Source organism: Suricata suricatta, chromosome 3 (assembly GCF_006229205.1).
Source record: "Suricata suricatta isolate VVHF042 chromosome 3, meerkat_22Aug2017_6uvM2_HiC, whole genome shotgun sequence".
NCBI lineage: Eukaryota > Metazoa > Chordata > Mammalia > Carnivora > Herpestidae > Suricata > Suricata suricatta.
In genome coordinates, this window is record NC_043702.1 from 171110370 (window position 1) to 171131139 (window position 20770).

Sequence of the window (20770 nt, forward strand, 5' to 3'; positions counted from 1 at the left end):
CCCCTCCGGGCCCCTCCATTCACACAAAGTTTGGCTCCGGCGCTGCGGAGGGAGGGGGCGGCCCGGCCCGGCCCAGCTCTGCCCCCGGCCGGCCCGACCCCGGCCCCGGCCCCCGGACCAGCCCTTATCTGATCCCAGCTCCGGGTTTAAGAGTCCCAGCTCTGCCCGTCGCCCGGCTCGGTTCCTCATTCCTGCCCGCCCCGTCGGTCCGTCCGTGCGTCCGCTGCCCATCTGAGGGGCCACTCCACCCCGGACCCAAGGTAAGACCCTGGCTCTGAAGGACGACTGCTGGCGCCCCGGCCGGCCCTGTCCACCTCACGCCCAAAGATATGGGGAACCCCGGCCCTTCGGTCCCCTGTCTGGTCTCAGGGGTATTGTTCTGCTCCCCAGCTTCCCACTTTGGGCAGCCCCAAACAGACCCTCCTGGGAAGGGCTCCCCAAGGAAGAAGCTTTACCCAAGCCAGTCACCTCCAGCCCATGAGGCTAAAGAAGGGGATTTCCTGATGCCCTTTCCCACCAGGCAGACGGGGCAGGGCTTCACGGCCTCTCAAGGGACACGGTGGCCACCACCTGCAGGTAACCATGCATCCCCCACCCAGGTGCTCCGGACAGCGCCCCCCTCTTGCCGAGATCATCATGTTACCCCCACTCCCATGCCAGCCCGGTCCCTCTCCCTACACAGTGACACTCACATCGTGACATCCATTGATCACGAGTTCACACATGGGAACAGAGACACAAACCTCTTGGGTTGGGAAGCTTCCGGAGCCTGCGGTGTCTGGGACCCCTCCACACTCCGCCTCTCCCCTCCACTCCCACTTCCCCGCACCCCTCCCTCTCTCAATCCCTTCCTCAGGTGGGTCACACAAGGACCCCTGGGAAGAAAGCAGGCCCCTCCTGCTGCAGTAAGAAGGGCAGGCTGGGACATTCATGCTCCAGACTCCAGACAGAGATGCCCCTTCCCCATCCCAGCCCTGTCCCCACCAGGAAGTGACCAAGGGCAGCGGTGTGAGGAAAGAGATGAAGGTCGGAGCTTCCTGATTTGGGGGAGGACAGCCGAGCCCCTGGGATGGGTGGAAGGACGGATCTGGGACAGAGTGGGGGGAGGGCCTCTGGTTACTTGAGACTTCACTCCTGCTCCACGAAGCCCCCGGAGTGCGGCGGGGTGGAGGCGGGGGGCGCAAAGGGGGCCGAGGCTCAGGGTTTGTTGCTTGTCAGTACAAATTCCGGCTACAGGCTTTGGGCCAGTCTGCCTCGGCCATGGTGTCTGATGTTTTCTCTCACCGGGACTGCTTTGGGAGTTCCAGAGGGGAGGAAGGAGACTACGGGAGATTTGGGGCCCCAAGGGGAGGAAGGTCTCTGGTGGAGGGGTGCTCAGCAGGGCCAGGAGGGTACCAAGACCTCGTTGGCCTGAGGAGGGGTCAGCAGCCACCGCTGACTTCTATTCGGTTCCGTCTCCAGACCCGTTCCCTAATCTCCATGATGTTTCTGAACTCGCTCCTGGCACCATCCTGTGTGGAGGGTAGTGCATTTGAATTTCTCAGGGTGTGGCCTGGATGCGGGGGACCCAGTGTAGAAGGGGGCAGGTGTTCTGGCGGGAGCAGGAAATGAAGGAGGGGGAGGGATGGTGTCGCGCCAGGGAGAGGGGCCAGGGCCGCTCCGCGGAGGCGATGGGCATGGCCCGGGCAGTGCCAACCCCCTTCTCCCCGCCCCTCTGTCCTTTGGTGGTGGTGGCGAGGGAGGGAGAGAGGGGGTGTTGGGGGGTGATCTGGGCCAGTCCAGCCTCCCGAAGCCCTTGCCAGCCTGGGTCCTGAAAGGAGCTGCTGTTTTCCGAGCCATCTCCCACCCCCACCCCCCAGCCGGAGCCTGGGCAGCCAACTTGTCTCAGTGGGTATCAAATGGCAGTGACTCCACGGAATGGGGGGTGGAGGGTGAGCACGGTTATGGGCCCATTCCTTCTGTGGTTCTAATGCAGAATCCCACTGCAACCCCTTACGCCGAGGGGGGGGAGGCGGGGAAATCTATCTTCCAAGATCAGCCTCATATGCAGCCTTGTGTTTGTATGGGAGGCTTCACTGTCTGGCCACTGGCAGCCCCCCTCTTCTAGTGCCCCCACCTGCACCTCCATACCTGCGCTCACTTATAGCTCCAGCTCATTTGACTTGAAGGGAAGGGGAAGACCCAGGGGCACCCCCCTTCCCTTGTCCTCCCTAGGGACACTTGGATCTGGGTGGGCTCAGATGAACCCTCTGCATCATCCTGGGGTCCATGGGAGGAGACGTTGAGGGTTCTGGGGGGTGAGTCATACAGAAAGACCCACTTCCTCTGGGTCTCCTGGCAAGATGCTCGGTCTCTGCACGCGAGGTGCAAGGAAGATGGGCCGAGGCCCCTGGCCTTGCTGGGGAGAGAAAAGGACATCGGGCCCCAGAGCCCCCAACTTTCCTGCCAAGGGTTATGTAGGACGGAAGGAAAAAACCTTCCACTCTCCCTCCCCTTCCCGGCCTAGATTCTCCTCTTGCCTGACTGGTCAGTGCCACTGTCCAGGCTGATGCCAAGCTGTCCAGGACAGTGGTGAGGCCCCGGAAGGGGCAGGGAGGCCATTGGGATGGAGCTGCAGAAAGACAGAGAGCAGGCAGGTCTGGGCTCCAAGTGTTTTAGCACCGGTCAAGGGTGGCTGGCAGGCAGGGCAGCTCCCGGAAGCCGGGCTCCACGAGTTTACCCCATCACCCTGTCCCCCCCGCCCCGCCCCACGGGCTGATTTCAGCACTTCTCTTCCTTGACTCCAGTTCCACGGACATGATGCTGCCCGGCTGCGTGGACACGGGCGCCTCGAGGTGGCCCCTCTCCATCCCCTCCCCCGCCAGAACCTTGAAAGGGCAAAGAGAAAGGGATTGTGGGAAGATCTCTCTGTGGGTGTCCTGGATTTGAGGCGGTGGGGAGAAGGGAGGGGCTGGCTCTGGAATGTGGGGAGAAGTAAGAGCTGGTCCCAGAGGCCTGGAGAAGCAGGGCTGAGAGGTGGGCCCGAGCACTTCCGGCCTCTTAGGGCATGGCGTCTGAGTCCACAGCCACTGTGTTCTTCTTGCAGGGGCAGAAGGCCCTGGGCAGGGTTGGGGCTGCAGCTGGAAGGACTTAGGTTCGACTTCAGGAAGCACATCCCATTAAGAGGAAAGAAATCTGAGATAGAGTTTGGGAAAGAATGGGGAGACCAACTTCTGGAACAAACACACACACCCCTAAGTCCCCAAGCCCATCGTTAAGGCTTCTAAGGGGAGCCGGGGGGCTTGGTCAGCACAGGGAGGACATGGTAGCCGTCGGGGGGCCTCCCCCAGGGGGTCTGGCCACTCCGCCACGTGGTCCCAGGGACTCTTCCGGCTTGGGCACCACCTGGGAGGCCGTGGGTGCAGCGGTTAAGAGCATGGCCTTGGAGTCAGACTCCCCGGGTTCAAGTCCTGGCTCTACCACTCGGCAGCTACGTGTGCCTCCTCAGCCTTAGATGGAGCCAGGGATAGTTGGGGATTGAGTCAGTCTTTGTGGAGGGCTTGCAGGGGTGCTCAGCCCTGCCCTCTGACCTGACCCTGCCTCTCCGGGCTCCCGGCGGGAGCCCTTCCCTCCTTCAGCTGAGGCTGGGTCCAAGGCTCAGTCCCTTCACCCTTCCAGAGTTCCGGAGGGCGAGAACCATCACCTACACATGCCGGCGAGACGCCCGTCTTCATCCCCACAGAGGGGCCCCCACATGGACCGGGTCTCCCTCTCGTAGCTTCCTTCCCTGTTTCCACCGGGCAGATGTCACTCTTCAGCTGAGGTCCAAGAAATGTGAACTGAGCCCTGAGCTTCCCTAAAACGGTCTGTTTTCCCATTCAGGGCAATTTCTCCCTGCCAGCCAGCCGCCCCACGTCGCAGCTGTCCCCCACGAGCTTGCGTGTCCCTCTGAGGCCTGGTTGGCATTCCCGCCCTTTCCCCTGTCCCCCGATCAGCCTGAGTGTCCGCAGCCGCCTCCCTAAAGGTCTCCCTGACTCCAGCCTTTCTCTCTCCTGGGTTCCCTCCCTCTTCTTCACGGTGGAATTCCCACTGGGACTGTCACCACGAAACACCTGTTTTGTCTTGTCTCTTTCCTACTCAGACGTCCCTGTTGGTTTTCAGACGAAAACTCCCGATCACAGTCTTCAAGGTGCTTTGCAAAAGCCTTTCCTCCCTCCCCTCCGCACCCCATCTCTTGGGACTGCCCTCTCCAGACTCCGTCCCGGGGATGGGGACGTGTCCACCAGCCATCCCCGAACCTCTCTCCTTCTCGCCCTCTGGGCCCTCACAGGGCCGTTCCCATCCCGAGGCCGACCCCTCCAGCACAGCGCCGTCTCCATCTCCCCTGTCATCTTGTACCCCTTTCTCCTCAGCAGTCTGCATGTCCCTTGTGTCTGTGACTTTGCCCGGATGTCCAATGCAATGGGATGGATGGATGTCCCTCCCCTCCCCCCGGCCCTCCTGGGGACAAGACACGGAGGGGACATCCTGTCTCCTTCATTACACGAGGCTCCTCTGGGATGGGGCCATGCCCTTGCAGATTTTGGACCCCCTGAAGCAAAGGCATCTCTTCCCTGCCCGAGACCCCTCAGCTCCTAGGGACAGAGTGTCCTCTGACCAGCTTGACTCTAGGTAGGAAACCTTTCTGGTGGCTAATTCTGGGGGATGGGTATGTAAGACCCTATTATTGAATTCTCTGGGGAACTTCAAGAGAAGCCCCTCTCCTACCCACGGCACCCTCCTGTGGAGATGGCTTCACCTTAAGATTACAAGCAGCAGACCCTAGAACCCCAATTTCCAGCTCTTTAAGCACTGTTGGCCCAGACACAAAAACTCACGTGAGGCCCCACCGAGCCTTCCTCTCCTGGCGGGGGGCCTCTGCTCCTGCCTGGTCCCGGGCTTGTTGGCAGGCGTCCAGGGTGGAAGAGGCGCCCAGAGTCTGGGGCAGCCCAGTTGTTCTGAGCCTCCCCTTGGGCTCGCCAGCTGGGAGATCTGTGGGGACACCTCCCAGGTGGGGTGCAGGCCTGACCGCTTAGCCTTACGTTCTCCCCGGGGCTGTCCCCTGGCTCTTCCCTCAGCCCTAGTCCCAAACAGGGGACCGAGGACATGTCTTCTCCCCGTCTAAACCTCCCCCCTGGCCCTCCTGGGGACAAGACACAGGCACCTGGCAGGAGGAGAGAGCGAGTGTGTCTGAGTCTAGGGCGGTGTTGGCAAGCCTTTTGATCTCAAGACCCCTTTACATTCTTAAACGTGATTGAAGACTCCAAAGGCCTTTTGTTTATGTGGGGTATATTTATTGTATTTATTGATATGTTAGAAATGAAAATGGCGGAGACTTAAAGTATTTATTAATTCATTTAAAAACAACCACTAGCCCATTGCATGTCAACATGTATATCTTTTAAATGAAAAATGGCTATATTTTATTTTTATTTTTTATTTTTTAATGTTTATTCATTTTTAAGAGACAGAAATAGAGAGAGAACAGGGGAGGGGCAGAGAGAGAGGGAGAGACAGAATCCAAAGCAGACTCCAGGCTCCGAGCGTCTGCACAGAGCCTGACGCGGGGCTTGAACCCATGACCAGTGAGATCATGACTTGAGCCAAAATCAGATGCCCAACAGACCGAGCCACCCAGGGGCCCCCCAATCGCTATATTTTAAAAACAAAGCCACAAAATGTTTAGCAAGAAGAGTGGTGGGGTCTCACACTTTCACGAATCTTCTTAACCTGTGGCTTAACAGACAATTTCTTATATCTGCTTCTGCATTCAATCTCTTGCCATATCATGTGTCACATAGTTTCTGGAAAACTCCACTGAACACTCACAAGAGAATGAGGGCGAAGAGAGCAAATAGCATAGCAGCATTGTTAGAAGATGGTCTGGACCTCACAGAGCCTCCCAGAGGGTCTCAGGGACCCCCAGGGTCCCTGGGCCACGCTTGGAGAATCACTGGTCCAGAGGAAATCTCAGAAAACAGTTCCAACCACCACCCCACCTCCGGCCAAGCTGAGTATCCCAGCTCCCCGGGCCCCCTGGGTGTCCTCCGTGGGGAGGCAGCCTGGGGGCGGCGGTGAAACATGGGGGGCTCCATTCTCGCCCTCCCTAGCTGTGTGACCTCGGGCAGACCATCAACATCTCTGTGCTTCAGTTTTCGCATCTATAAAACGGGGCTTTAAGAAAGTGCCTATTTTTTGGGGTTGTTGAAAATGACATGACATTTCTAGGAAAGGGCTTGGTGTAACGCCACATAATGTGAGCTCTTAGGAAATTCCAGAGCCTTGCCTCTGAAGAGTTCCCAGGGCCCTGAGGCAGGGGGCGGCCCAGGTGACCCTTCCCAGGTGGCCGGGAAGGGGTGGGGACTTCCCAGCCCAGGGACAGAAAGTGACAGATGTGAGGTCCTGGGAGGTTGAATCTAGGAGTTCCAACTCCCAGCCCTCCCTTTTGGGAGCAGAGAGGGCCTGCAGAGAAACCTGAATCCTGACTGGGAGAAGGAAGCAGGCCTTGGCTCTTGGCAGCCGGCAGCCATCCAGGGCCCCTGGCGGTACAGCAGGAAGCCCTGAGGGCAGATAATAGGCAGGACCTCCTGGCCTCAACACAACTGAAAAGAGAAGTGCCCAAGCCCAGAAGCTTCTCTGTCTTGCCTTGTGGGGGACAGTCCTGCAAAGTGACCTCAGCCCTCCCTCCCCGGGGTTTCTGGCCCAGGGCGGAGGAAGACTTGACTGGGGAGCACCGTTTCTCCTGTGGGGCCTCTCCCCTACTGGCTGCCCAGGTCCAGGCCTGCTCTCAGCGGCCCCCTACCCAGGGCGGGGAGGGGTGTGTGGGGAGGCAGCACCTGGAGCCCAGGCCACGGTGGCGGGGGGCGGGGGTTGCCGATGATGTGGGTGGGTGGAGGAGGGGGCTGGGGTTGCCTTCCCCCGCCCCCTCCTGCCCCCCGGGCAGGAGAGGGGAAGCCTCTCGCTTACAGTGCGGGCAGGGCCGAGGCTGCACATACACCCTGCAGCACAGCTAACCCTGGCTCTCCGGCCCTTCCCCATATCCCCGGAGCCGCTGCAGGCGTGGCCTCCTTTGTCAGAAGCCCAGGTACCCCGGATGCCTCAACACACCCCCTCCCTGCCCCCCTGAGCACACACTGATTTTGCAGCCAGTGGGCCGTTTGGTCCGACCAGCAGCAGCTGCCCAGCCTGACAACCCGCAGGCTTGGGTTTGAGACCTTGCTGTCCGTTTCTCCGTGTCTCCCACCCACGCTGCTCCCTGGAATAGATGGTAAAAGATGGTGATGATGGTAAAACTGAGGCCCAAAGTGGGCGGGCTCGATGGCCCACCTGCTTCTTTCCGCGGCCTACCTCCCATAGCCTTCTCCTCCCCCATGGTTACGGTCCCGTGGCTTTTTCCACTTGCAAAGGCTTTTCTGGCCAGTGGCTGGTTGGGGGCCCTAGGCAGGTCTCCCTCTGTTGTCTCCCTAGGGGACCCCTAAGGGCTAAGATCTCTCCAGTCTCGGCCCTGCCCCACCCCCTGCCTCCACTGGCCGGGCCAACAGCCCCCCAGCTCCCTCCCCTGGGCTGTGGGACAGGGAGAGGGCTGAGGGGCTGGCCCTGCATACTAATGGACTGTCCATTGTCAAAGCCCCTTTGTGCCAGAGAGCTCCATTGAGGCGGCTCCGGGGCGGGCACAATGGGGGCTCTGTCCCTGAGTTCCCCCAAACAGTCACCTGCTTTCAGAGCGTCCCCCCGCCACCGCCCCCACCCGCCCCAGTGTCCGGAGGGCCAGGAGAGCGCTGGGGGAGTGGGCCCAGGGCCAGGGGGGATGGGCAGGAGGCGACCCCCCACTCCCAGGGCAGGCTGGGGAGATGGGCACTGGTGGGGAGAGGCCCCCAGCTCACACGGAGAGGGGGGAGGGTGTAGTCTGTGGATGAAGCTGGGATGCGGGTTCTAGGAGACCAGCGAAGGGAAAGGGGTGCTCACAGCGCCCACTCCTCCGTTCCGCATGCCAGGGCTGGGCCCGGGGCTGCCCGCCTCTGCTCCTCCTCCCCTGCGCTCATATATGCAGAGACACACAGGCATGCACTCATCTATGCAGCCCCACACACGGACCCCACACGCACGCCGGAGCTGATGTGCCCAGACACAGCAGGCCAAGCCTGAGCCCAGGCCCGCGGTCCGACGGTCCGCCCGCCACCCACGTGCGTATGCACCTGCACGGCTGCGCGCCCCCCCCCACTCCTCCCCTCTCCCCTTTGCACCCCTCTGCCAGCCGCTGGCGGCTCAGCGCCACCCCCCCTTGCCCTCCGTGCCCCCTGCTGCTCCAACACAGGTTATAACAAGTTTGCACTTGTTGTGACCTCAAGAATGTAGCCCTGGGGCGGGTAATGTCCCGCTGCCCCAGACCCGACGGATTATAAGTTAACCACGGACCCGGCCTCCTCTGCGGAACGGAGTGCAGGCCCCACCTCACCCCACCTTGGGAGGTTTTGGTGGCCAGGACCCCCGCCCCACTGCTGAGCCCAGCACACAGAGGGGAGCCATGTGGGAGGAGCAAACCCAGCCTGCCTGGCGCAGGTGCAGTGTGGCTGTCCCTTGTTCTTGCCCGACGCACCCTGTGTCACAGCCCCTCATGGCCAGAGAGGTGGCTGAAGCAGAACTCATTCCCCGGATTGCCACTAAGGCTCTGGGAGGTGACGCCGGGTGTCCAGGAGGCAAGGCTGGGACTGGAGCTGGAGTTTTACCAACAGGGTCAGGTCCCCACCTCCCCTGGGATGGGGCAGGGTGAGTGCTAGGTGGGGGTGGGGAGAATAGCAGGAACAGGGACCAGAAATCGGATTCGGGATCTAGAGAGGACCTCAGAAAGTCACCTTGACACTTCCACTGTCCCCGGCACGGTGAGCCTTCCTCCGTTCATTTCCTGCCCTTACGTGGGCCCCACTCCTGCCCTTGATTCTGGATGGCTGGAGAGAGAAACCCCGGGGGCTCCTGGGTTGGGCTTCAGGGATTGAGAGCTGTGTTTACAAGTCCTTCAGGAGCCTGGCTCTGACCTTCCCTGCTGACACCCTCTATCTGTACAGGGATCTGTCCGGATGTCTGTGCCTCCCTCCCCTGCTGTTCTGGTCTGGGGCATCCTTTGGAAGCCTGGAGCAGGCAGTCTAAAAAGGGAAGAGACAGAGGGCCCACCAGGCCCCGGGACCTGGGGCGGCGGAGGGGTCGCAGCACCAGCAGCACCTCCCTTAGAGGACGGCTTCACTGGCGTGGCTCCCTCGCCTGCAAGTGTCGTTGAACGTTGGTCTCCGCGCTCTTTCCCTTATGTCAGAACTGACAGGACCCTTTGGCTCCTTAACCCCTGTCTCCCTCCAACACCCCCTCTTCTGGCTGCCGGATTCTGCCTTATTCATTCATCTTCTTCATGCAGCCCCCACGCCCCGCCTGACTCCCTGGAGTGGTTCTGCCTCCAGATGCCCCTTCCTGTGTCCCCTGGTGGAGCCCAGCGCACGCCGTCAGCCCCCCTCCCCCGCACTCAGGCCGTTAGTCCCTGTGAGAGGGAGGGTGGAGGGCAGCCACTTCTGAGTGTAGTTCTAGACTCATCTAGAATCTACAAGTGCCTAGTTAGTGTCTTCATGCCACCCCTGCCCCATTCTTGTCTTCAAATGGGGCAGGTGAGGAAGGCGTAAGTAGAATGTTAGGGGTGGGGAGAGAGACTCCCTCTCGGGTGATGGTGGGTTCCCCTTAGGCCCCCTGTGACAGGGTCAGGGGGTGACTCTTCACATAGAGCCAGGAGCCCCGGGGCCCGAAGGGAATGGACCCCTGGCTGAGAAGGTGGCTCTCTTTCTGAATATGCATCATAAGAATGGGGCCTCCCCATTCTGTCTGTCCCTCCCCTACTCACACGCTCTCTCAAAATAAATAAATAAAACTTAGAAAACTAAATGGCTTAGACAGCAGTAGGTGCGTTTAACGGCACAGGATGTATTTCCAGGGCCTAAGGTATTACTAGGCAAAGGGAAGCATGGAAAGAGGCGGAGGGCTCACTCTCCCTGATGGTGAGAGGGAGGGTCCCCCGTGGTCTCCCGTTGAAGGAAGGCTGGCCTGGGATGCAGTTCCCATGACACTCAGTGGTCCTGTGCACCGTGGGATCCCCATCTCTCAGAGAAGCCCCTTGCCATGTCTTGGCCCCCCGCAGAGAGCACCCCCGAATCCGTCCCCTCCCTGCAGGCCCACACGTCGGCTGTTTCTTCTAGCTCCCCTTGTGGGCCTGCTTCTGGGCTGGCGGCTGCAAGGCTGAGGCGATTCCGGAGACTTGAGGGTGGGCAGGGTGGTCCTGGGCCGTGGCTGCGGGTGGACAGGGCAAGGGCTCAGTGAGTAAGGCTCCCAGGTTGGCGTCCGGCCCTTCAGGACCCCAGGTCGATAAAGGGTCTTATAGGAAGAGAGGTTGGGACAAGAAAGATGTCAGCATTCTTGCTCTGATTCTGATAAAACCAAACACACACAGGTGGGGTGCCTGGGCGGCTCAGTTGGTTAAGCGGCCGACTTCTGCTCAGTCATGATCTCACGGTTCATGAGTTTGAGCCCCGATTCGGGCTCTGTGCTGTCAGCTCAGGAGGCTGCTTCAGATTCTGCCTCCCTCTCTCTCTGCCCCTCCCCTGCTCGCGCTCCCTCCGTCTCTCAAAACGGAATAAATGGTAAAAAAAAAAATCACATGTGCTACTGGCCAGCTGCAAGGTCGCAGGGATATTAGTTGCCTTTCTGAGGCCTTGCTTCCTCTTCACGAAACCGGGGAAACCCTCTGGATAACCCAAGGGCTTCCCAGCAGGCACGTTCTGTGGCCCTACAGTGGCATGACAGCAAGTGCAGACTTGGCTCCAAACAGACCCGGGATCGGGTGTGGGCGCCCTCCTGGGCCCGTCAGCTGACCTTCTGGGTCTGGTTTGCACACCACACTATGCGGGCAGTGACATTCCCGACAGGCCCCCCGACATGCCTGGGAGAACAGGGTGACGTGCTGTGGGCAAGGCCTGGCTCTCTGCAAGGGCTGGGACACAGGAGGGGACGTCAGCATCTGCAGAGGCTCTCCGGAGAAGGTGGCATCTCAGCTGAGGCTGGGAGAAGGGTAGGGAGTGACTGGGCAAAGCGGGGAGGGGCAGAGGGTTTCCCGGGTGAGGCTCTGGTGTTTGCTGAGGGCTGTGGGTAAGAGGAAGCATGGCCTGTGTGAGACCTGGGAGAGGCTTGGTGTGGCAGCACGGGGACACTGTGAGGGCAGAGAGAGGACAGAGGATGCTGACGTTGGGAAGTCGGCAGACCCCAGTTACCCCCCGACTCCGCTCCAGCTGTGATTCTGGGGCTTTCGAGGTGGGTCATCTGCTTCCCCCTGCCCCCCATTCTCTTTCTCTGGCTTCTTCTCCCATTCTTCCAGAGCTCAGCCCTCTGGTGCTCAGGCACGTGGGCATGAGTAGTACTGGGCTCACCAGCAGGACGTGGTCGGTCCAGGGAGAAGCTCAAGTCCAGAGTTGTCCGACCCTGGACAGTGCAAGAGGATCTACCTCCCGCAGGAGACTGTGGATGTCTGGCATGGAGGCTCTCCTGCCATGAGCACTGTGCACCTGCTGCTGGCCTCAGTTTCCCCATCCAGCCCCCCACCAGAGAGCCTCTGGAGAGTGTGTTGGAGGAGGGCGGCCTTTACTATGGAAAAGGCAGCTTTTCACCCATAGTAAAGGGTGATGGGGAGAGCGGGTCAGTGCCCGGCCCTGCTCCAAAGGGAAGTTCGCAGGAAGAACTTCCTGGGAACGAAGCGTGTCACGTACAGGAACGGGCTGGAGGGGGGAGTGAGGATTGCGGAATTGCTGTCCTGTGGGCTCTTGTAGGAAAGAGTTAGCGAGTTCTATTCTAGGCGCTGCTGAGTGACAAAAAGATGAGCAAATACAACTCAGAAGTCAGGTCAGAAAACGTCCCCTGTTTGGGAAGGTGGGCTTGGTCTTTCCTAGAAGGAGCGGGGAGATACAGTGATCCCATAGGAGCTGCTTCTGCAACTCTTCTGCCTCCCCGCCCCCACCCTCTGGGACCCAGCGCCCAGAAACTTTCAGGGCCACAGACAAGCAAGTGTGTGGACCACACACTTCCAGGCCCCGCCCTAACTCACGTTGAGAGCCCCACTGGTCCTGGGGACCCCAAGGTCCCATCGGCTTGGCTCCTGTCTGGTTTCTCAGGCTCTGCTGGCAGATCTGGTGACAGCTCGGTGGCTCGCTGGCTTTCCCACCAAAGCCCTTATCTCCTGGGGCCCGGCATCCTGGGCTTTGAGAAGTTTGCCAGCTGCCTGGAGCCAAGCAGGGGAGCACGGGGCCGAAGGGAGGCACGGAGGAACATGGGCCATTGAGCCTCCCTCACGGGGCTGCACACTGCCCCCACCTTCACAGGGTAGAAGAGTTTTGGAGGGAGCCTCATCCTGGGAATGACCGGGAGGTGGGATGAGGCATGGTGGCCATAGTCAGCCCTACCCCGCAAGTCGCTGTTACCCTAGAAAAGGAGCACCATTGAGCCCCCCTCCCCCCAGCCTTCGGAGGGGCAGTGCGGGCGAGGGGCCACGGGACTTGGAGACAGCAGGTCGGGCTCAGGCGTTGAACAAATGTCGACAAGATACTTTGCTCTCTGAGCCCCGCTTTCTCTAATTCGGTAGCCACTTCCCTTCATCTGCAAAGGAGGATAACTATAATAATATCTTAATATTTGCATGAGGGCCTCACAGATTTCACGTACTTCATCTCCTGTAATCCTGACCATACAATGGAAGGTTTTATTACCTCCTTAGGTGAGGAAACTGAGCCCCGCAGAGATTAAGAGATCGACTGAAGTTCCCAGAGCTAGAAAGTGGCACAGACCAGGATGGCAAATAGCGGGAAGAAGAATGGATAGGGACTTTGGCTGCGACCCAGACATCCCAGGATCACAAGCAGGCTTCACTTGTGTGACCGAAAACGGTTCTCCGTGTCACCACGTTGACAAAGGTCCCGAGGCTCAGGGAGCAGAGGTATGAGTGAGTGACCTCTGTTAGGGGTGGGGTGCGGGGTGCGAGGGCCCCTCAGGCTGTGTGGTTGGCATCCCCTGCCCCGGATCGGACTGGAGGCTTCTGGTCTAAGTCCTTCCTCGGTGCTGAATGATTGGGGGGAACGCAGAGGCGAGGGCCAGTCGCCACCTTCCAGGAGCATCATGGTCTCTGGAGAAGGAGCAGGAGGTGCTCTGCTGAGGGCGTAGCAGAGAGAGAACAGACGCTTGCGGGGGGCTCCCAGCCTGGGGGGCCGCAGGAATCCCTCGTGGGCACAAGCAGGCTGTGGTCAGGCACGGACCGTCGCTCTATGGCCAGAAGAAGGGGTGCTTAGGGACAAGTGTTGGAACAAGAGGCTGTGGCCATCAGGGGGTAGGGGAGGAGGTAAGGGCTTTGAAGGTCATGTCCAGAAGCTGCCAAAGCCATGGCAGGAGATTTCAGGCAGGATAAGGGGGTGGGAGCCATCGGTGTTACTGAAGGGCAGGGGTGGGGGTCAGCTGAGGGGAGCAGGGGAGGAAGGGGAGGCAGGTCACTGCGGAGCCTCCGCCTCCCCAAGGCTGAGCTAAGGCCGCCTCGGGGAGGGCTGAGAGACGCCCGCCCCCACCGGATGCGGGGCAGGAGCGAAGCCGAGGGTGGCTCTCAGGTTCTGCATGGAGGGCAGTTCTGCGAAGCAGGGACAGCCAGTGGGGTCCCTCCAGCCCCGAAGGAGAGAGGACAGGAGTCCCAGCACGCTGATGCTGGAATGCTCCAGATAGAGGGCAGAGGTGAGGAGGGGCGAGGAGGGAGGGCAGCAGAGAGCTGGGAGATGAACACCAAGGGTGGGGCCCTGAGAACCCCCCGCAGCCAGGGCCAGAGGAGAGGCCCCAGCAAGAGGGCTGGGTGCGGAGGAAACGGCCAGGCCCGGGTGGCAGACACCCCGGAGGACCGGAGGGTGGGGAGAGAGGGCTCTGCGGACCCGAGGCCCACAGCCCACAGCCCGGGGTGGGAGGTCCTGCACCCAGCTCTCCTCGAAGCCCCCCACCTCCACGGACAGACACTGCTCCAACCTCTGTGCAGGTGAAGGGGAGGGAAATGCGGAGACTTCAACTGATTTGCCCCAAATCTCGAAGCCTGGGAGAAGCAGAGCCTCTTACGAGTGAACCAAGGTCTCCCAAACCGGGTTGGGGCAGGAAGGTCCCCACCACATCACAAGAAGGGCCAACGAGGGAGTCCCAAGAAGGGACAGCTGGTGACGGGTCCTGGTGCTGCGGACTGCTGGTGTCAAGGCCAAGGACACGCCCTTGGCTGTACTTATGGGAAGGTCAGCAGTGACCTTGGAGAGAGCTCTCTGCTGCACTCACCACCGCCAGCTTGCGACCAAGTGCACTTGCTCCTAACGTGCTCTGGTCTGCTGGGGCTCATGTTCTGAAGGTGGCCGATGCCCTAATTTTATTGCTATTAAGTATTAGTAGATCGCACCGTTTGATATTGCTGACGTGGGACCTGAGTTTTGTTTTTATTGGCAATTTCTTGTGGGTTGAACCTAATGGTAAAAGGAGAGGCTGGGGAGTGGGCTGGGAAGGTTGGATGGGGGGGGTGGTGAGGGCAGGGAGCACCCAGAGCGGGGGAGCCCTGCCCCCTGGTGGCGGGGAGGTAATTTCCCATCAGGGCTGAGGGGACGTCTGGTGACACCATGGTCTCCTACACTCCCCAGCACCTGTCTGCATTCCCCCCTGGGGTCAGTCTGGAACCAGCCTCTTAGCGAGGATGATGCCCTCAGGCAGCATCTTGGGGGGGTCAGCTGGGTATAGACTCCCCAGTGGAGACTCTCAGGAGCCCTGTCCTGTTTCTACCCACCCCGCCCCGAATCCAAAGTCTCCCCCAATGTCCTTGGGAATGTGTGTCTTCGGTATCTCCTGTCTGACGGAGATCAACAGAAATTGTTATACGTGTTAATGCCTTTGCCTCCAGCTATATTTTGCTGGGTGCTGACTTTTTGGGCTGAGGTGAGGAGGGGTGGGTTGACATCTGGGGACAGTTGTTCTGAGGGGAGGACCCCGGTGGGGCCAGGAGGCTCTCAGGCTTGCCCGGGGCTGGGATGGAGGGGGCAGTGGCGCATCCTTTGTCCTCAGCTGAACCCTGCGCGGAGCCAAGTTCCTCCTCGCACAGGACCGGGATGTGCAGCCTCGCCGCCCCAGATCCCGGGTAGGAGCAGATGCTGGCGGGGTGATGAGCCGAGGAGGGAGTGCGCTCGGGGTAGGGGTGAAGGGTGGGGAGGCAGGTGCATCAAAGAGGCAGTGCCCGTTTGCTGCACGAGCCACGAAGTCGTCCTCCATCTAGCGGGGGGAAGAGGGGACCGCCGAGATGCCCCGCTCCGGGCAGTTCTCTGCAGGAACATGGTGCCCTGCTCGCAGGGGGTGGGGGCAGAGGAAGGGGCAGTGCTCCCGATCAGCCCACGCTGACAGGCAGGGGCAGTGCCTGGACAGAGGAGAGCATCTGACATGGCCCCATCTGTGTCCCTCCCTCTCTTGACTGGAGAGCACACAGAGGGGTCAGAAGGGCCAGACAGGGGTCACAGGCTCCCAGGAAATGCTTTGAAGGCTTTTATCCTTTCTTTTGATCAGACTATGAGAACTTTCCAAATGTTGACACAAGGGAAGAAAAGCCTATTCTTCCCTCGGCCGGGGCCTTGGTGTCAGGCTGAGGCCAGAGGATGGGAGGGAAGGGGAAGGAGGCCGAGGGTGGCGGGCAGAGGCAAGAGTGACTCAGCTGGAAAGGGGCGCCCTGGACATGCCCACTGCCCTCCCCCCCACCTCCAGGGAGCATCTGGCCCCCTTTCTGGGTGTTTATTTTCTTTGGGGGCAGGACAGGAGGGAGAGTAATGGATGAAGCCGTCCCATCTGAAAAGAACCCCAAACCAACTCCATTTTTCTTCCAGCCTTGATAGCTTACATAACCCGGTGCTTTTCTCCTGGCCGCCCTCTCACACCCGGCCCCCTTTCCCTCTCCCTGTCTCAGTGCTAAGAGCACTCGGAAGCCCAGAAATGCTTTTTTTTCAGGCCCCAACGCAGCCCATCTCCTTGGAAGCCTCCAGGGTCACTGTTCAACTTGGAGTCAGTGTCCAAAGAAGAGATAATATATTTGGGGACAGGAGGCTGAGTGGCCGTTTCCTCTCTCACCTGAGGTGGGGGGAGGGCTCAGGCTGGACAGGGGGTCTCAGGGCGAGAAGGGACCTTGAGAATCCTCAGACACGACGCCCTGGAGACAGACCCACCGCCTGGTCCAGCACGGCAGAGGGGAGGGGATGTTCCCTGAGAAGATACAGACGTGAGCCGTCACCTGTCACACGTCAGACGTCCTTGAAATCTGTTTTGTCATTTAAATTAGGCATATTTTTCATTCTACTCTCTGTGTGTTGTTTGTTTAATATGAAAATAAGATTTTCCCTCAAAGTCTTGGAGTAAAATTGAAATCACAGGAAAAATGCATTTAATTTTTTTTTAATGTTTTTTATTTATTTTTGAGAGACAGAGAGAGACAGTGAGAGCAGGAGGGGGCAGAGAGAGAGGGAGACACAGAATTGGAAGCAGGCTTCAGGCTCTGAGCTAGCTGTCAGCACAGAGCCTGATGCAGGGCTCGAACCTACAAACCGTGAGATCATGACCTGAGCTGCAGTCGGATGCTTAACCAACTGAGCCACCCAGGTGCCCCAGGAAAAATGCATTTAATCCTGTGGCCTGGATACCCCCTGGCACACTAGTTTCAGAAGCGTGGAGCCAATACAAGGAACACCCTTAGTCCACAATTAAGGAAACAATGGCCTGATTGGCTCAGACACTGCCCAAGGTCACTGCTGTCAGTAACAGAGTTAAGACTGGCCCCCAAATCTCTGGCTTCCCCGGCCAGCCCACTCTGCACCCACGTAACACTGCCCCTTAGTTCCTGGCAGGGTCTTAAAGCACCCTTGTGCCTGATCGGCTTACTCCACCTTCAGAATGCTGTGCTCAGACACACGCCTCGCTTGCTGTCCCAGGTGAACCTGGCCTTGGGTCCCGAGGCTGATGGTGCTCAAAACCCCTCTGTCTGTGTGCAGGGCTTGCCCCACACACAGCACTGGAGCGAGGTGGGCCGCTATGGGCACAGACCCAGTGGGTACCCCGTATTCCTGTTTCCATCCACCTGCTCATTATACTCACGCCCCCTAGTGGTTGGTTTTGGAACACCTTTGAGCCTAAAGTGATTGGACTGGTTCAGAGCAAGAGTGGGTCCTGGAGGAAACTGCCTCCCCTTTCTGGTCCCTTTCCAAACTCTAGGCCAGGAGGCTCTTTCCTGGAGGAAAGAGTGGGGAGAGCTGGAGGGGAAGGGGGCTTACAGTGCCTCTACTGGAGCAGACCCATGGGCCTCGGGGTGTAGGTGGAGGAGCGCGGTGGGGAATTCACAGGTCCGAGCTCTGCCTGCGCATCACCAGCTTCCCAAAGCGCGTCTTCACGGTGAGACAGGGAGGCTGAGGGGCAACCCAGACAGATGTGTGTGGGGTGAGCAGACCAGCGGGAAGGGGACCAGGACAGAGGGGCAAACACACGTTAGCATCAGCCAGCACGACGTACGAGGGGCTGAGTGGGCAGCAAGGAGGGCGGGAGAGGTGGGAAGGCGGCTGGAAGCGGGGTCTGAGGAGGAAATGGGGACCCTGGGGACCCGCCACTCCACCTGAGAGAATGTGCCGTGAGATACAGAAGTCACCATAAAGAGCATCACTGCCAGTCATGAGATGCACTCTGGGCGTCCCTGCTGACATGTCCGTGCCCGGTCCCTGCTAACCTGCCAGCAGGCCCAAGTGTCACCTTCTCTGGTGGCGGAGTGTGGAATTTGCTCAGTGGAGGCAAATTCACTAGTATCAGCCCGAGGCTATAGCAGAAAGGACTTTGGAATCCAGCCAAAAGCCACTGATCTTGGCTCCGCTGCTTATAAGCTGTGTCTCCTAGGCTCCCTGAATCTCCGCTTCCTCCCCTCTCCTCCCCTCCCCTTCCCTGGAAGCACCTTCTCTCCCCCCTCCCCAGGCCCCAGTCTCCAAGTGTCTAAGTCCTGGCCCCCTGGTCCCAATGCCACCTTCCTCTGTGAAGTCTTTCTTGAGTGAGACAGATGGAGGAAAACTCACCTCCTGGCTGTTAGTTACTGAACTGGTTTCCTGGTCTAAATGGGGACACTAACACTCTTACGGGGTGTTCCCCTGAGCTAGATGTCACCTTCCCCTTTGCACATTCCCCCAGTGCCTCACGGGTACCTCGTCTGTGGCACTTACCACTTCCTGCCTGCTTTTTTTTTAAACTTTTAATGTTGATTTATTTTTTAGAGAGAGAGAGGTATGAGTGGGGGAAGGGCAGAGAGAGAGGAAAACACAGAATCCGAAGCAGGCTCCAGGCTCTGAGCTGTCAGCAGAGCCCGATGCAGGGCTCGAACCCACGGACCGTGAGATCATGACCTGAGCTAAGTTGGGTCTGATGCTCAACCGACTGAGCCCCCCAGGTGTCCCCCACTTCCTGCTTGGTTTATGGCTGCTTCTGTTTTGGCTTGGAAGGTCCTCAAGGCCAGAGCCTACGTCGAATTTATGTCCATGACTCCAGGGTCTTCCTTAGAACCTGGCACCCAGGAGATGCTAGAGAAAGTGCTGGGTAACTGTGGGACTGCCAGGATCTTCCTGCGGTGGCCACGCCGCTCTAACGAGGACACCTTTTCCTTTGCACATCTGTTTGTGTGGGTAGCTAGTTATTGGGGTTTTCGCGTGTTCAGGAAAGAGAGTAAATGTATGAAAAATCAAGAGCAGACAGACAGGGAGGGAGGACGGAGGGCCTCCGCGGAGAGGCTCTGGACCGGAGCGGAGTTCTGTCCGCGCAGGAGGACAGCTCCCCCCGTGGGAGAAGGTGCAGACTGTTCTCTCCCTGCCGGTCCCCTCACTCATGAAGCACTCCTGGGGCACCTACTATGCGTCCTGGTCATACATCAAGGCAATGAAACGTATTATGCCTGAATCCTTAGTCCGGGAAGCTTGTTTGTCGTAGAGGACAGGTGATAACGCCAGATCGACGTCCCATAAACCCCACAGAGGGTGCTGTTTCCGCGTGTGGATATGGCGGCTTAGAGGAAGGAGGTGTTACTTAAGGTTGTGCGGATCGGAGGTCACAGAAGAGGGGCCATTTGACCTGGGCTCTGCAGGGTATTTGGATGTGTAGGGACAAGGAAGGGGGGGCGGGGAGAAGAGCATGAACGCGCCTGGGTGTGTGGAGCAGGGAGCCGCTGGTTTGCCCAAAGCTTCGAGGAGAGAGGAGGTGGGGAATAAGGCTGGAAAGGAGGTTTGGAAGCAGATCCGGGACGGCCACGTGTGCCCGGCTGAGTCTGGTCTCTCCTAGATCGATAACCAGAGACACTGACGTTTCCCCAGCTGGGGACAGCACGAGAGGGGACAGTATGACAAGTGGGTGGGCTTGGGAGACAGAGGACCTGAGCGTGAGAGCAGCCGCACACTCCACTGGATAAATGCTCGCGGGTTCGTGATCGGAGGTTCACTTCAGGAAGAGCGGAGTGCGGTGTGGGAAGGACGTGGGGACAGATGAGCGGAGGCTGTGCAGGGAGTCAGCCGACCGGCATAGAGGACCCGAAGCCAGGCCAGGGGACGAAGGGAAGGGGCACCAGTGGCAGATTCGTGGCATGTGACGAATGTTGGCCGGGGGAGTCTGCGGTGGGAGCTCGGAGGACGACGGCGTCCTTAGCTGGCCGGGACCCTGGCTCTGTTCGCCTCAGAGAACGGAGGCCAAGTGGCGTTAGTCTCCAAGGCTCCTTGCAGGCGACTCATCACGGAAAACAGATGGAGTCTTTGCTCAGGGTCGCGTTCCTGCCTCGCCAAGCTGACCGGATTTAGGAGAAGATGCACGGCTCTCCCCATGCCTTCTGCCACGGCCCTGGGTGGGGTCGAAGCAGCCTTTCCAGCCACGGAGCTTGGCATGGCCCACTCCCCTGTCCATGGCCAAGTCCAAGCTCAGACTCTCTCTCCATCCTCCTGCTGCCTTGGGACTTGCTTTCTCCCGCCCTTCGAAGCAGGTACTTGTAACTCTCTGCAGCATTAGCGGAGCCTGGGTAGGCCTGGGTCCCTCCCCTTGTGCCGCAGCTCTGCCTCGAGGTCTCCGGAGGCTCTGCGCCCCGTCTCCCGGGAGCTGAGCCAAGGCTGCAGCCCTCACTCGGGCCTCTCTCCGTCCGGATCAGCCTTCATCCCTTACTCAGTCTTTGATAACAAACTGCACCCAGCGCTGGGGAAACAGGTGAAAGTCACGGTCCGTGGCCTCGCACGAAGAACTCACAGCTGACAAACAAAGGAGGCCATTGCGAAGCACTCTGATGTCCTGAAACAGGAATGTGCCCCAGCCCAGGCTTCCTGGCCCCAGGCTGGGGTGCAGCCCGGGGGATGGACAGCACCGACTATTTCTGGGATGGTCAGGGGAGGTTTCAAAGCAGGTAACTAACACTTGAGTCGAGTTTAGAAAGATCAGCAGGGTGTCCCCAGGTAGGCACAGAGCCAGGTGGTTCAAGGGCAGGTCCAATGGCAGGTCCGGAGACTCTGCGGAGCTGCGGTCTGGGGCACATGTGGAAAAGCGGCAGGAGTGATGCCACCAAGTAGGCAGAGACCAAACCATGCAGGGCCTTGAACGCTATGCTCAGACATTTGCAGTCTATCCTAAAAGCAGTAGGGAGCCCTGGATG

General features: G+C 59.4%; 1 protein-coding gene across 3 annotated transcripts in view; it reads left to right on the forward strand.

Annotated features, from left to right (window-relative positions):
- Positions 1 to 51: 51 nt before the first annotated feature.
- Positions 52 to 20770, forward strand: part of KCNJ10 (potassium voltage-gated channel subfamily J member 10) — a 30331-nt gene continuing 9612 nt past the window's right edge. Inside the window, exons 1-2 of one of the 3 annotated variants that reach the window (XM_029935832.1) lie at positions 52 to 260; positions 12809 to 13027. In XM_029935832.1, the coding sequence (XP_029791692.1) occupies positions 12905 to 13027 (123 nt within the window). In that variant the 5' untranslated portion in view covers positions 52 to 260; positions 12809 to 12904. Of the gene's footprint in view, positions 261 to 11031; positions 11117 to 12808; positions 13028 to 20770 lie in introns of those variants that run through there. The other 2 variants (XM_029935833.1, XM_029935834.1) reach the window with 2 other exon arrangements.